Consider the following 17,157-nt stretch of genomic DNA (forward strand, 5'->3'; position numbering starts at 1 on the left):
ACCTAAGATCACCAGTGGTAGTTGCATGAATCCTGACAAACCACATAGGTTTATTCTTCCAATGCACCACAATCCCAATATAATATTATACCTTCCACGAGTCCCACCTATACCCTGATCGTTTATGACAGCAACCATTGGTCTGTACGTTATTCTAAACTTGTGTGGTTTCCGTTCAGCTTATCCCACACTAAAACAATATCAACTGTGTCTTTGTCATTAGATGTTGCGGCTCTGAGAATATAAGGTGCCTTTTCTTAGCCAGCAGAAATGACATAAATGTCACTTTCATTATGTCGAAAATAGTAAAAAATGTTATTAGGGAGTCCTAGATAATACCAGCCTACTATGGGTTTGTCACTTTACCGATAAAAGAAAATTCGGTTTGCAGTTCTGTAGAATTAGCACAAATATGTGTTATTGTATTAGTTGATGCACTACCTAGTGACGTTCTTAGATGCAGTACGTATCAACCAGTGCAGATAGCACAAAAATTGTAAGGCCCTGCAATTTATCACTGTAATGCGGTCACATGGCTAAACTGCAGCAGCAAATACCCCAAATAGCAACAAACTAAGGTTTCACCTAATTATCCTATTATTGGGGGCCTATTTTTATGCAAACACAATCTCGTCAGTATTCTTTAAAGAGCGTAGGTCTGGGTCCAGTCAATTTAATAGAAACTCCAGTTTTACATATATATAAAGTAATCTCCATAGTGGTTGCTGAAAATGACAGTTTGGATTTGAAGCTGTGTTGTTTTTGCAAATTCTTATATCTTTCATTAGATGTACAGTATGCGTCCGTCACCTCTGACATGGTCAAACTGGACCTTGTAATGTTTAGGTGTACAATTATATTTGGTAGTATATATGTGTATATATATATATATATATATATATATATATATATATATATATATAATTTAGGTGTACTATTGTACTTGGTTTTATATATATATATATATATATATATATATATATATATATATATATATATGATTTTGGTGTACTATTGTATTTGGTAGTGTATATGTGCATATACATATGTATATATTATGATTTAGGTGTACTACTGTACTTGGTAATATATATGTGTGTGTATATATATATATATATATATATATATATATATATGATTTAGGTGTACTATTGTACTTGGTAATATATATGTATATATATATATATATATATATATATATATATATGATTTAGGTGTACTATTGTACTTGGTAATATATATGTGTGTATATATATATATATATATATATATGATTTAGGTGTACTATTGTACTTGGTAGTATATATGTGTGTGTATATATATATATATATATATATATGATTTAGGTGTACTATTGTACTTGGTAGTATATATATATATATATATATATATATATATATATAATTTAGGTGTACTATTGTACTTTGTAGTATATACGTGCATATACATATATATATATATATATATATATATATGATTTAGGTGTACTATTGTACTTGGTAGTATATATGTGCATATACATATATATATATATATCTGATTTAGGTGTACTATTGTACTTAGTAGTATATACGTGCATATACATATATATATATATATATGATTTAGGTGTACTATTGTACTTGGTAGTATATATATATATATATATATATATATATATATATATATATATGCACTTGTACTTCTTTGTCTGTGAATGTTCAAATATTGTCTGTAAAGCGCTGCGGAATATGTGTGCGCTATATAAGAAACTGTTAATAAATAATAAATGAAATAAATAAATAGCCGGCTACATTATTCTGAATCTGATGATATGCTGTGATATATACAAGTCCTATACAGTACTATCGGATACACTGTTCTGAGTGATACATATTATCATATATACCTCATACATTGCAGGGCGATAAATACATGAGCAGATGGATGGGAGCGTGTCTCGCGTCTGTATGTACTTGTAACAGATAAACATCTATCTGTTGTGCAGTAAATACCTGTATCCGTCTTCTCGCTGCTTTGTGTTGTGTTCAGATTATTACCAGTTGTTGTGCACTTCTAGAACTTTGTGCTAATGTATGCACGCGTGTGAATCGCACGTGTTCCAAACCTCTGCGTGTTGCGTTCGAACCCTATTGATTGTTTGCGTAATGATTGCACCATAAGTTTACTTTGTTTATAATATATTCTTTATAATACTGGAATAGTTGTGTCCTTTGGCATTGAAAGAAGAGACATTGATGAGAACACTGACACAAAGCCTATATACATATATATACTGTGTTTTATTCCACGCAGCATAACCCTAGGATTGCGTAGAGCACAACGGTTACCCCTCAATTAACCTTTTCTCTGTTAGGGGACGAGCCCCCTTGGCAGAGAAGGGGTTAACCTGTTAAGTGCTGGATGTCCCCTGCCGGGCATTAGGCATAGCAGTGTGGCTTGTGTGCAGGCTGTCCTTTGTGTGTGTGTACAAGCCGGGGTGATGGCTAAAGAAAAGAATTAGACCCCCACACAATGGGATGCATCCCGAAGCCCCTTGCAGAGTGTGTGCGTCTGTGTGTTAATGATTACTGCTCACCCTCATTGTGTCTGGAGGGACGGCATGCAGCGACTTGTGAAAATTAGTGTTAGGTCATTGTGTGGTGCACGCACTCACCACGCGCACACAGAACCCTTCCACGGGTTCCGTCACACGGTGCCCGTCTTGGGTGAAATGCACATCTTATTTCTGTTCATTTTTATTTAACAAAGGCAACATGAATAGACTGGACAGTTGTGAGGGCGATGAAGGAGGGGAGACTTGTGTGTCTGTCTCTTCGCCTTTCTGGGTGTCTCCTTCATTTGCGTCTTTCCATTCAACTTTACCATTTCCGTTTTGACTTTTTATACAGGGACGCAAATGAGCACGTGGAAATATATTTCTCCCTGAAGCTCCATATTTAGAACTATGCAAATGTATATTTGCATCTCCTTCTAGGGGTGTCTTAAGTATAATTGTAGACACCCACCTATATATATATATATATATATATATATATATATATATATATATATATATATATTTATAAAATGGACAAATAAAATAATAAATGCATAAATATACATGCTGAATTAAGATACAAAAACACCTAGATCAGTAATGTAGGCAAGTACAGAACTTTTATAACTAAATGTTTACGGAAGGGGTGTCTACTGTAACACAATTACAGTGGCAGATAAAAAGTTCAAAAACTGTTTATGAGTCTACATATATATGCAAATGATATGGAAATGAGGCCCCCAATCTAAGACATATTTAAAGGTACACTAAAAGCTTGGAATGATGTCAGAAGAACAGAAACATAAGCATGTACCTTAAGTTATTTGACACCCTTACATATGTGTGTATGTATGTATGTATGTATGTATGTATGTGCGGTATATATGAGACATGTCCTGTACAATATATAAAATAGTGCAAACAGCATAGATTAAGAATTTTCATTCACCCACCAACAGAACCTTATATACACCTCTTATAAGTGCTAATTATTATCTGCCAATAACTGAAATGTCTAGAAATAATACACACACATATATATATATGTTTGTGTGTATGTATGGAGACCAATAAATGCACATATGTAGACTTGTGTGTACATTTAGGGTCATCAGAAAACACACTCGTATAAATGCATTTATGTGTCATCATATAAACATATAAGAATGTGTATGTATGTATGTATGTGTGTGTGTGTGTGTGTCAATATATTTATATATATATATATATATATATATATATATAACATGAATTTGTATATGCAGCGGCTAATCATTGCCCATGTAAAGATATATCTACACGTATAAATATCATATTAAACACACAGATATAATGCGACAGAGAACCTCGGCTCGGTTAGAAAGGGAGACTAGATAGAAGTGTCCATGTTATTAAAATCTTTTGACACTGAGGTCACCCCCCTCCCCCACTCCTGCTGTCCCTGATGCTTTATATATATCATAAAACCCCTATATATATGTGGCTAAGCACAAAACTAGATACACATATTGATATTATATATTGTTTTCTTTGCATTTTGCACCTTAGCGTGCATTAATTAATATGCTTATAAACCGCGAGGGTTCCATGGACCATCTATACATAATTTTATGTTTTTTTAATTTTTTATTTTGATCTTATGTTTTATCTGTAAATATACCAGTGTTATTTTATTTGTATTATATGGGGTTTTTTTCCTGTGCGCTTTCACTGCTGTTCTCTGGGATAGCTTTTCTCTCTCTAAGTTTCTCACTAATTTTCTTTTATGTGTCTTATTGTCCATCTTTCTCACACGTCCGTTGTCCAGGATGTATGTTACCTTCATGTTTACTCCTGTCCACTCTTATCAGAAGTGCTTCTTGCTGGATCCCGTGTACACCGTTATTATATTGTTTATTATTGTAACTTGTTCTGAGATGCAGATATTGTTATGCTAATATATATATATATATATATATATATATATATAAACACACACACACAGGCACACAAATTATTTGTACATTCTGCAAAATGTAATAAGTTCCTGGGTATTTATTATTTGGGGGTACAGTAGGTGCTGGTTTGACGTGTTATTATGACTTAGTAAATCCCGCATAGTTTTTTTGTAGATTGGAGCGTTTTTTGTTTTAATAATAAACAATGGAACCGGGAAAGGATTTTTGTCATTAGAAATAATACATTTTGGTGTGAATTGTATACAGAACATTACCCCAACTATTGGAATTGAGGAGTTGGCAGCTATAATTTGTGCTATGGCTTCCTTGCATTAATAATCATGTTTTTCTGTATATATATGTCTTCCTGCGGTACAGAACCTCACAATGTTAGATGTTTTATGAGACTTTTGCTTTCAGTGGTGCAGGGCTAATAGTCTTTCTCCCATCAATACCATATTGCCCTGTCCAGCCTTTTAAGTTTGAAAATACCATGTATTCTTAAGATTGTGAAAATTGGGTTGTGCTGAAAGCAGGAGTGGATTTCAAAGGCTAAAATTCCAGGGGAAAAAATATATAAAATGGCAAAAGGAAAGCGCATAGGGATAAGTGGGAGAAAATAAATAAAAGGGGGAACAGGATAAGATAAGGGTGAGTGTATGGAAGGGCTTATGGAGGTATGCTGGAAGATAGGCAGGTACAGTTATAGAAGGCAGGTAAATGAGTCCAAACCATTTACCGGGGATAATGGGAAAATAAAGGATAGTAAATAATGACGGGTGGGAAGAGGAATTGCATTATATTTGGAAGGAAGTGGAGATATGAAAAGAGGGGGCTGGAGACGAGACCACTACTCTTTAATAGAAATCCTTTATGTTTGGAGTAAGGAAGCAACAGATGCAAAAGAGGGTTTGTGATTAAGCAAAAGAGACTAATACGCTGGAAAAAGAGATATAGTAGCAGAAAGGTAAACTAAAAAGGAGCGAAAAAAGGGATGGAGAAAGAGGCAGAGGGTAAGAGAGAGGCAGAGAGCCGTGTCTGGGGGGAGGGGAAGCAGTATCGATCCACGCCGCTTCCATCATTTTGTGACATAGAATGTCAGATGTGCCGAGGTCCCTTTAACTCTTTCCTTTCCAGTCGTCCCCCCCCCCGCCCGCGCCCCCTCAATCACTCCGTACCAGCCGCTCGATGAAAGAATTGATTTTCTTTTTAGCAACTCAAATGTACTTTGTAATGAATTAACTCCCGTTCCTGCACGCTGGGGAGAGGAGCGAGGGAACGAGGCAGCGAGAGAGGAGAGCAAGGGAGAGCTAATGAAAGGGAAGACGAAAATAAAGGAACGAAGGGATATAGATAATACATGAGAAAGGAAGAAAAAAAGTCGGAAATTGGGAAAGGGCAAGGAGGGGTACAAAGTGGTAGTGATAGGAACAGAACATGGAATGCTGGGCTTTCAATGGGCATAGAATGTTACAGGTGTGTAAGCAAGTGTACTGTGCATGGGGGGCGAGGAGGGGGCACTGGGAATGTGCACTGCTAGGGAAATATATGGCATGGTGTAGTGAGAAACGAGACCTACAGGACAAGTGCAGGTAGCCATGAAAAGTTTAATGAGGAGAGAGAAAAGAAGGAAATAAAGTTGCAGAGAGACAGTGCGGAGTGAGGGAGAATGACTGAGAGACAGAGTGATACAGGCAGAGAGACAGAGACAAAAGGAAGAGATAAAGTTGCAGAGAGACAGTGCGGAGAGGTAGAGATTGACTGAGAGACAGAGAGAGTGATAGCGGCAGAGAGACAGAGACAAAAAAAAGGAGATAAAGTTGCAGGGAGACAGTGTAGTGTGGGGGAGAACGACTGAGGGACAGCGGGAGTGATAGAGACAGAGAAACAAGAGACAAAAGGAAGAGATAAAGTTGCAGAGAGACAGTGCGGAGTGGGAGAGAACGATTGAGAGACAGAGAGAGTGATAGAGACAGAGAGGAAGTGAGAGAGAACCTGGAGGAGACAGAAATAAAGACTGAGAGACAAACAGAAGAAGAGAGTGATGTAAAGAAAGACTGAGTGCAAAACAGAGAGATAGATAGAGAAAGAGAGTGGGAGAGATAGAAAAAGAGATAGGAAAAGATGATGATAGGAGAGAGAGAGAGAGAGAGAGAGGAAAAGAAGACAGGAGATAGAGAGAGGAGGGGTGGGGTGGGAAGAGAGTGGGGTACAGAGAGAGAAGAGAGTGTCCCAGGTAACTCAGGAGAAGTCTGAGTGATATAACAGATGGGCACAGTATATAAATAATGTATAATACAGTAAGCGTATGACTGCAGGGGGCCTGGCACCCCTTCTGTGCCCTTCTATCAGGAAGAAAGTCTAGATAAAAGTGGAAGTGTTGGCGGATAAGGCGGCAGCAGCAGCAGATACAAGGAGTAATATACTTTCTCAGGTCCTATTCTGAAAGTGAGAGATAAGCCAAGCAGCAGAGGGCAGGGTGCGAGGGTAAGGGGTAGCCTGAGCCAGGATGGGGGACAGTGTATAGAGGAGAAGTAAAACACCATGTGGGCTAGCATGGGACAAGGTATGAGACAGCATGGGACAATACCTAGCAGCGTGACACAGTGTGAGACAGCAGGGTACAGTGTGAGACAGCAGGACCCGGTGTCAGGCAGCAAGGCAGCGTAAGACCCCCAATGAGTGTCACCTGCCACCTTACACCATGTTCCTGCCTGTATGTAGGAGGGGGGTCATATTAACTCTTCCAGGCAGGGGTGCTACTCCACACTACACCTTTTGGCACTGAATGGGTGCCCACTGCCCAATAGCTGGGGATGGGGGGGAGGAGGAGTCCCCCCATTTAGCCTGTGTTCTGTCCCTCTCCTGGAAAATCTCCATTATTCCAAGGGAAATAATTCCTTTTGTGTGCATGGAATGGACCTCGGGGAGGGGGGGCTGAAGGGGGGTGTGAGTGTGGGGGGGAGTAGAGTGGACAAGGTGGTGGGGGGCTAAAGGGGGGAGTGAGAGGTGGTCAGAGGAGATAGAGGGGGGGGGGACCTGGGCATCAGGGGGGGTGGAGGGAGGTCTGTGAGGGACGAAGGGGTCGCTTATACAGCTGTCATCAGACAAGGCAGAGGGGAGGGAGAGAGAGGAGGAGATATGGTGAAGTGGAAGATGGAATAGCCGGGACTGGCAGGCAGTGTGTGTGCTGCTGTGCAGGGGGGGGACCCTTGGATGCGTGGGGGCCATATTGTAAAATTAAACCGGCTCCAGAGACAGAGAGAGAGGGAGAGAGGATCAAAAACCACCAACTACCCCCCCTACAAAAAAAAATAACACCCCCCAAAGAAAAAAAAAAAGACTTCCCCCCGCCACCCCCCTTTATCCGGTGCCTGCTGGAGAAGAGAAGCTGCAGAGCATCCTCTCTGGGACCGATGCTCTGCCTGTGACCCCGGGGTATGAGAGCCGCCCGCCCGCCGCTGCTGCTATGTTTGTTCCGCTCTCCGTCCCCTTCCTGTTTCAGCGAGCCGGCTCCGAACACACATGGCCCTTTAAATCGCCGCCGCCGCCGCTGTCCAGCCTGGCAGGTGCTGACGGTAAGCAGAGCCCGGGCCGCCGGCAGCAGCAGCAGGAGAGGCAGGCAGAGAGTGCCGGCTGCCAGAACTCGCCGCTGCCTTTTATTCATGTTTGTATTGATCTCTGGCTGTCAGAGCCGCGGATGCAGCCTCTCCTGGTCGATAGACGGGGAGAGGGAGAGGGAGAGAGAGAGAGAGAGGAAGAGAGAGTGTGGGGTGTGAGGGCTGCAGGGTCCCCACTCTCTCCCCATGCCATGCTCACCCCCTTCTGTCACCCCCCTATCCAGGCTGGGCACCGGGAGATGCCAGGGAGCACCCCCGTCCCCATCTCTCTCTCCCCCCCTCTCCCTCTCTCTTTCTCTTTGCCCCTTGTTAGCATAATTAAGGCTGATTAGTGTAATTGGCAGAGACGTGGGTGGGGGCACAGGAGGGGCAAGGGGGTTGGCTGTAATCATCTCACGTTCAGTAATGAGGAGAGAGACTGGCAGGAGGCTTTCTGTGCCTCTCTCCCCCTATGCTGCAGAGACTTTGTCACAGTAACTTTATGTGCCTTGCCCATCAGCCTGTGTGCCATGTTCTGAGGGGGGCACAGCTCACTGATTGCCTCAGCACTGGGATTTGGGTGTTATGTTTATGTTTGAGTCTAGCTGCAGGGCATGGGTACACATAGTGCACCCTGCACCCCCCTTCCGCCTTAGAAGTGGTGTTTTATTGCAGTATTGTGTCTTTGTCATTGTGCATGCATTAAGGTTTATGTTGGTGTAATGTGACATGTCTGCAGGTAATACATGTGCTCCTCATGCCGAAATCATTGCCCCTAAACTGTTCCCCGGAAGCGATGTATGTACCATAACGGGGAATGATTACGAGTTTATTTTCTTTTGCGTGTCAGCGGCTAATGGGTTAAATATTATTTTTTATTATTATTGGTATTATTATTATTATTGGTATTATTATATAAGTGCTAAAATCAATACACTGATTTGTAGAATGTTGTAACATTGCACAAATATTTTATTCTGTGTGTACTAATTATTCTATCAAATATGTCGGTTAATAGGAATAACCTCATCTGCTGAGTGATTTCTCCTAGCATATGTTTATGTTCTATCTATCTATCTATCTATCTATCTATCTATCTATCTATCTATCTATCTATCTATCTTCTATCCACATGCTTTCACTATCTTACATTTATAATTGTCCATGTTATGGCAAATCCTGTCTCCTCGATAATAGGCCTCACGAAGCACTTACTGTATATAGGTAGTAAGGTGGTATGTCCTATCTATCTATCTATCTATCTATCTATCTATCTATCTATCTATCTATCTATCTATCTATCTATCTGTCTGTCTGTCTGTCCATCCATAAAAACAGACCTATTATTGCCTATTTGTATTTAAAGAGCAACCGTTTCTGTTGTGAATGTTGGTGTTTGTCCTGGAACCTGAGTGATTTGGAACGGTGGCTTTGACCCCCATACAATGTCTCTCGATCTACACACGGGCATCTTCAAATGGCTTTTTAATAGACTAATTACATTTGATTTTGCAGTGCTCGCTGAGTGTGGCCTCCTCACGTAAAAAGGGGTTTAGTGAAAAGGCTTGTGAAACCCCCAGATGATTCTCTGATACAATCCTCCAGGAATAGGGTGAATAAAAGATGGGTTTTTATTTTGGTCGCAACAAATAAAGGAACTCAAGACAGACTTTGATTAAGGATCAAAGTTTTCAATTCCGTGTCTCTTGTCTGACGACGCTAGTGGTACAGAGTAAGATGGCGGTGTGTGAGTTTACTGTACAGCGACTTAATGTCAATGACAGTAAGGTAACATCAAGAAACTAAAAAGGTGAGACGTAGTAATAAAAACGGGTTTAGCTGTGGTGTATGGGAATGATCATTTCCCTTATTAGATTGTCAGCTCTTAGGCCTACTGCTTCCTGCAAAATTCAAAGTTGATTGGTAAATTTGCTCTATAATAAAAATATTTGTGTTGGGGGACTTTCCAATGGGACTATATTGAGCACATTTACATATGAAAAATACAAAAATCTAATACTAAAATGATATTGTTCAGAAGGATAAGGTCAAAGCACAAATACAAAAAAAAAATGGAAATTTCTGTAAGACATACAGTGGGATGTTCGATAAGGTTCAAAGCAGTCAACACAGAGACTTAACCGAAAAACCCCTTTTAACAACAATGGGAATTTTCATTCCTAGCCGCCATTTCTGTAGCCTTTGGCCATGAAATACAGCGTCTTTAAGACATAAAAAGTTTGGAATTTTTTTGTTATATTATTTTATTTTTGTGTGAGCTATACTATGACCTATAATATATTTTACATTGCTAGTGTTCTTTTTTATATATTTTTTTATTCTTATTTTTTTTTTTCTATGCCTATTTTACACTATAAATAGCTGACTGATGTTTTCTGTATATTTTGTATGTATCTTGTATGTATGTCTTATTAGTGGCCAGAACCAGCATTTTCTCTCCTAATTTAGAAGTAATTAATAGTATGTTTTTATTTTAAATATTCCTCAAAGAAGAGTTTAATGAGACGAATGGGCCTAATGGATCACTTATGTTAAAGTATAGACAATCTGAGTGAACTGAGAATGAGATTTTGGGCGGGAAGATTTTTAAATCGGGGGGCAGAATTGTCTTAAAAATGCAAACATGGGGCAGTTACCTCAGGCAGGTGCTTTAAATATTCTAGGGGGTGGTCAAGGGGGACGAAAGGTGATGGATTGTGGCCAAAAAATGTACGCTAAGACCTCATCGTTTTATTAGGATTTTATCCCGCGCAGTCAGAATATGGCTTATCATATAAGTATTGGTGCCACTAATTGGCCCTTGTTAATAACTTTCAAGTGGGAGAATCTGACAGAAATCTCTTGGGATGTTGTCAATTTTTTTTTTGGGGGGGGGCACATCACCTGAAAGTACCATATTCATTAGTGGCCAGGTTCGCTGTGGTAGACATTTTCCCTCGGAGATGGCGGGTCGATAAGCAGATATGGTCTTAAATACATCTGTGGGAGAAGCTGAGGGTCTCTGTTGGTTGGTACTGCATGTCTCTGTCCCCATAATTATCCCATAGGATGAAATGAGCATTTCAACAATGTAGGTTTGGAAATACATTATCCAGTATGTGTCTCGAGGTAAAGTAATTGATATACGACGAAGAGCAAAATTCCTGCTTTCTCCGCAGTGTGACAATTATTGATTATTAATCCAATCAGTTGACTTGCCGCTGTTTTAGCCAATCAGATGACCTAACACATGGAACTTTTGGATTATTATACTCTATTTATTGCTGTATATGCAATATACACAGCAATATATATTGCATATATAAATCTGAGTATATATATATATATATATATATATATATATATATAAAAAAAATATATATTCAGATTTATATATATATAGCCAAAGTATTTTGCATCTTTACGGTTTTGTACATCTGTATATATAGTGTCCACGATGCTCACAGTTCTGGAATGGTAAATATACTTACACTGTGGATTTAAGTGCCTTAAGTTACACATTTTATTTAAGGTATAATAGCCAGGTAAATTGGTGATATTTTGCAGCAGACATTCTCCATGGACTGCATGCTGGAGGGGTATTAACCCGGTACTACGTCACAGTTACATTGGCTGTGCAGGGGTGGCCATCCGTTCCCAATCTGTGAGCTGTACAACACTTGTTCATGCTGCAGTACTTATATTAGAAGGGAATATTGTACCAGTGATTACACATTCCGAGAAAAAGTCAAATCTGCTGAATCTGATCAGCGCGGAGTAATACTTTTTTTTAATTGAGGACTCGCAACTTTTTTTTATTTCAGAATAATGGCCCAACTCTGCATAATCTATACATATATGCACCAACGTCATTAATTAATTGAACATATATTATTGTCATATTTTTCGATTCATGCAGCTACATATATTCTGCCCATTGTTGACCTGCTATTGAGGAATACCTTATTTAAAAGGTGCTTTGAATGATATACATGCACACACACTCATACACCCTACAGTTTCGCTGTGGTTGCACTCGGTAACCCAACGGAATTGTCGTAGTTTTATAGATGATCCTGCCGATGTTTTTGCAGAACAGATGCGGACAAAATTATAATTTCATCTTTTTGTTTTCAAACTGCGCAATACAAATTTGTTTACATATATGTTGATTTTTTTGTAACCCCCGAACAATGATTTCAGGCCTCCTGTTGTGCACATCTATGTATTAATCCTAGTCTGCAACATATTGTTTGTAGTAATATATTGTTCAAGCCTTTACAATTAGAAACATAAGTTACAGTACTAGCGCTATTGCACATTATGCAAACCACAGATAAGAACGAATTGTTTATGCATATATACTTTTTTTTTTTATAATAAGTGAAAACACATATGCTGTATTATAGGAAGAGGTAAAACTTAAAATCAATTGCTTGACGTTTGAGGAATTTACCTGTACATTTTTTAAAAAGTTTACGGGATGACTGCACATTTAATTCTTGATACTGCAGTGGGTTCTCTGAGTGTATGTAGACACCTGTCACACTAAGGGGTATATTTACTAAAAAGTTAGTTTAAAAGTCATATATTTTTTTAAATCAAATTGCAGTGTTAATATTCTTCATATGACACCAACATGGTACACAGCGCTGTACAGAAAATGTCCAGTCATTCGCATCTTCCCTATTTTATCATGAATTCCCTACCACACAAAAACACACGCTGTGGTCAGAAGCGGCTTAAAATACCGGTATGTTTTTGGAGTGAAAAAGGAAACCAGAACACCCAGGAAAAAGCCATTCATGTGGAGAACATACAAACTCCACAAATATGGTACTCTAATTGCAAAGCAGCCATTTGGTAATGGGACTATTGTGTCTCTAAAGGAATAAATGGCTATAGAAATCAATTTAACTCTCTTTATGTTATAATTTAAATATTATTCCATTAACCATTATTTCTGGTGACATGATATGAGGGTGTGCTTTAACATTGGTGACTTACACACCTCCGACTTACCGGGAAACACTATGACAGATTTTAATTAAAACAGTAGAACTGGTAGGTATATATTTAATTGTAGTACATACAATAAAATACAATGATTATTAACAATGTCAAATATTTGATATATATATATATATATCTATATATCTATATATAATATGGCTCATCTCTAGGTTGACACTCTCTATGTTTAATAAAGAGTGTCTCAGTACTAAAAGAGCAGTGGTGGGCCGCTCCTAGCAATGCTTCTGGTGAGTATAGGGATAGGACTTTTGGCGACCAACAATGAATTGTGGCGAGTCTGTTAAATCATTTAAAATAAATGGTAAGCAACAGAGTGTAGCAACAAGGATAATACAGTAACAGTACTGATAAAAGAGGAGGTATACTGTAGCTTGTATTGTGGGAAGCGGTAGGTATCAGAAGCTTTGCATTTCGTCAATGTGACTCCATCAAGGTGTATGTATATATATATATATATATATATTTATATTTAGACCAGTCAGGTGTGGCACTCATAGGAAATAGGCCTGAAACATTGGCATATTAATTGTGTCTGCTATTATCCTTTTTTCCTATGAGTGCCGCACCTGACTATAATCTAAATTATTCTACAATAATTGAGGAACCGAACACTACACCTGCAGTACACGATAATCATAAAAAGTTTATCCTTGCTTTAAGTTTTAAGATATAAGCGAGAAGGCATGCACAATAGTGTGGTACAGTTTTCACATTCATTCACACAAAATAATATATAAAAATGTCTGTACATCAAAGAAACAGTAAAAGTCTTGGTACTTGTTTCCTAGCGGGGCGCTCAGTTTTCTTACGTACGCGAATGTAGTGAAATCACATTGCATTAAGTTATAGTAGCATGCGATGCGATGCGATTTTCCCATTCCCGCTTCCTGTCATTCCCGCCCCCTGTCAGATCCTCCCAGAAATCACTCTGAGGTGATATTCTGTCAGGAGAAGAAGCATACCTCAGAGCGGGATGCAGTTAAAATCCCGGCGGTCGGGATCCCGGCGTTCAGAATCCCGACGCCGGAATCCCGACCGCCGAAATGCCGACACATTCTCCCTCCTGGGGTGTCCAGGACACCCCTGGAGGGAGAATAAATTAGCATGCCGAGTGTAGCGAGGCACCAGGCCCGCTGCGTGGCGAGCGCAGCGAGCCCGCAAGGGGGGGGCGATCCACGTCCCTCCCTTGTCGGGATTCTGAACGCCGGGATCCCGACCGCCGGGATTCAATACTGAATCCCTCAGAGCTGCTGGTGATTTATTGGTGATTTATTGAAAGTTAATGAGATGGCTGCATCTATGACTATGTTTACGCTGCCTCAGACGGAGGAGGAGGCTATCGCCTTTTTTCAAGGACACGATCTCCTTCCGGTGGCGCAGAATTGCGCGAATGGCCACATAATGCGCCTTTCTGTGAAGGAATGTATGTGGCGCTGCCATGTAAAAGCGTGCCGGCTGAAGGTGAGCCACATAGCGGCCCACTGGTTTCCTGGGTGCCGATTGTCCTTTGTCACCCTGTTGCGCTTTATATACTCATGGGCCAAGGAGCTGACATCCATTGAGTACTGTCAGCAACAGCTGGACATTTCCAAAAAGACAGCTGTTTTGTACAACAGATGGATGCGGGAGGCGTAGTAGTAGTAGTTTGTTTATTTATAAGGTGCCGCAAAGGGTCCGCAGCGCCGTACATAGCAAACAAAAAACAAATGACAAGGTAATGTACAGGGTGTGTTGATAAAATACTGCATAAATAGGGGTATAGCTGGTAGAACTAAAATCAGCATCAGTTCTGAAGTAGGTGTCGAAATGGTCGAGGAGACTGAAGATGAAGTAGAGGAAGGGAAGAACAGGACAGGAGCGCTGGGGGGAGGTAAAGAGGTAGGGTGAGTACGTGAGGAAGGAGGGCCCTACTCATAAGAGTTAATAGACTAAAAGGAGGTGGGTGGAGGAAACAAAATACAATAGGATAAGTAGGAACGGATGGGAACGGATGGAGGGGTAGGTTAGGCAGGATAGGAGGAGTGAAAGAGGTTAGGAGGAGGAGGGATAGGCTAGTCGGAAGAAGTGGGTTTTGAGGGAGCGCTTGAAGGAGATAAGGGAATCAGAAAGCCTGATGGGTGGCGGGAGGTTGTTCAAGTGCAGGGGGGGGCAGCGCGAGAGAAGTCTTGGACACGGGAGTGGGAAGAGGTGATTAGGTGAGAGGTCAGGCGGCGGTCGGCGGCAGAGCAAAGAGGACGGGAGGGAGTGTGGATAGGGTACTTGTGTAGTTTCACGGCGCCAGCATGGCGTGCTACTTCCGGGTTCTACGCTCGCCACAAACTATCTAAAATAAACAAACTTAACTCCATGCCAACATGGATAGTTCATACCCCCACTATCCATGTTGGCATGGAGTTGATTTTAGATAGCGTGGCGAGCGTAGCGAGCCACCAAGCCCGCAGTGTGGGCAAGCGAAAGCGAGCCCCGCAAGGGGACTCAGACGCACACTGGCGCCATGAAACTACACAAGTACCGTGGATAGAGATCAGTGAAGAGAGGTAAGGAGGAGGAGAGAGCCTTGTAGGTGGTGGTGAGGAGTTTAAAGAGAACTCGGAAAGGAATGGGGAGCCAGTGAAGGATGATTAAGTGATTTGTTAATAATTAATGTTTTACTGTGATTCTTTGTTATTAATTAATGTTTTACTGTTTTTAATTGATTAATTGTTATTATTATCATTATGCTTTAATTATTTTAGTAAATTTACAGTTCTTAGTTAACACATGTCATCATTACTGTGTCAGCTGTATGATTTTGCAAGTGTGAATGTGTTCCTAAAACACCACCACTATCCGCATCCTCCGACCTTTTCCCCCTCACTAACCACTTTGGCGTGGAGTTGATTTAATATAGTGTGGCGAGGGGACGCGGATTACTTTACATGTATTCCGCGTCCCCACACGGGGCTCGCTGCGCTCACCACGCTTCAGGCTTGGTGGCTCGCTGCACCCGCCACACTAAATAACATAAACTCCACGCCGCCAACGTGGATAGTGGGGGTATGAAAAGGTCAGAGGACGCGTTCCGCCGCCGCTCGCCACGCTTAGGGGTGGCATTGATAGGAAAGGTGACACTAAACAATGACATATGTGGTTTCAATTGCAAGCACCCATCACATGTCATACTAAGCACTCATCATCTCATCTCATCACTTCTCAAAGTAAGCACCCATCACATCTCATCACATGGGTGCATCTAATATGAATATCGCATCGCATTGCACCTGGTGCCCTGCGATTCCATGCGATATTTCATTGTATAAGCACTCCTGTGCACTTCATATGGACATCGCATCGCACAGCGCTATACAACGCTGCGAAATGCGATGTGATTTCACTACTGGGCGCCCTGCCAGGAAACAAGTACCAAAGTATTTTCTGGTGAATCTTAGTCCAAGAGATGTTTAGGTTGAGGTTTCTGTTCAGTATACCCTTGACGCGTTTCGTCACTTCATGCTCTTTGCCTGGACTTTTCCCTTGTTCCCACATTTAAAAAAATAAAATAAATGCATCACTTCCTGTTGGTCAGACTGGAAGTGTGCTATGCATTATATTACCAGGGTTTCCATCACTATGGTACAGTAACATGTTAAGCGGTACATTTACTAAGATGGGAGTTCAAATGAAGATGGGATGTTGCCCCTAGCAACCAATCAGATTCTCCTTCTTATTTATTTAGAACCTTCTAGAAGACAATAGACAGAATCTGATATGTGGCTATGGGCAACATCCCATATTAAATAAATAGAACGCCCATCTTAGTAAAGGTACCCCTAGGTGTGGCTGACACTCGCTTAAGATGGCTGTCTGTCCGCTTCTTGTTTATGTTTGTCAGGCACCTATTCAAGATGGCCACCCAGCTGCTTCCTGTTTGTTTGACCGACTGTTTGTTGTGCTTAAGATGGCAGTTAATGTGATTGAGCAAGTAGTTGTGTACCACCTGAAACGGTACACATCCATTTTCTGCCTTGTGACTGGTTGGTGGTGGAAACTTGTTTGCTGAATTGACTTT

General features: G+C 40.5%; 1 protein-coding gene across 3 annotated transcripts in view; it reads left to right on the forward strand.

The window, feature by feature from the left end:
* The first annotated feature begins 7,619 nt into the window (after nt 1–7,619).
* The window catches only part of POU2F2 (POU class 2 homeobox 2), an 88,219-nt gene continuing 78,681 nt past the window's right edge, over nt 7,620–17,157 (forward strand). For 2 of the 3 annotated variants that reach the window (XM_083162211.1, XM_083162214.1), the window contains exon 1: nt 7,620–8,054. In XM_083162211.1, the coding sequence (XP_083018337.1) occupies nt 7,946–8,054 (109 nt within the window). In that variant the 5' untranslated portion in view covers nt 7,620–7,945. The remainder of the gene's footprint in view (nt 8,055–17,157) is intronic. The other variant, XM_083162212.1, reaches the window with a different exon arrangement.

Source organism: Crinia signifera, chromosome 19 (genome assembly GCF_055691185.1).
Source record: "Crinia signifera chromosome 19, ASM5569118v1, whole genome shotgun sequence".
NCBI classification, from domain to species: domain Eukaryota; kingdom Metazoa; phylum Chordata; class Amphibia; order Anura; family Myobatrachidae; genus Crinia; species Crinia signifera.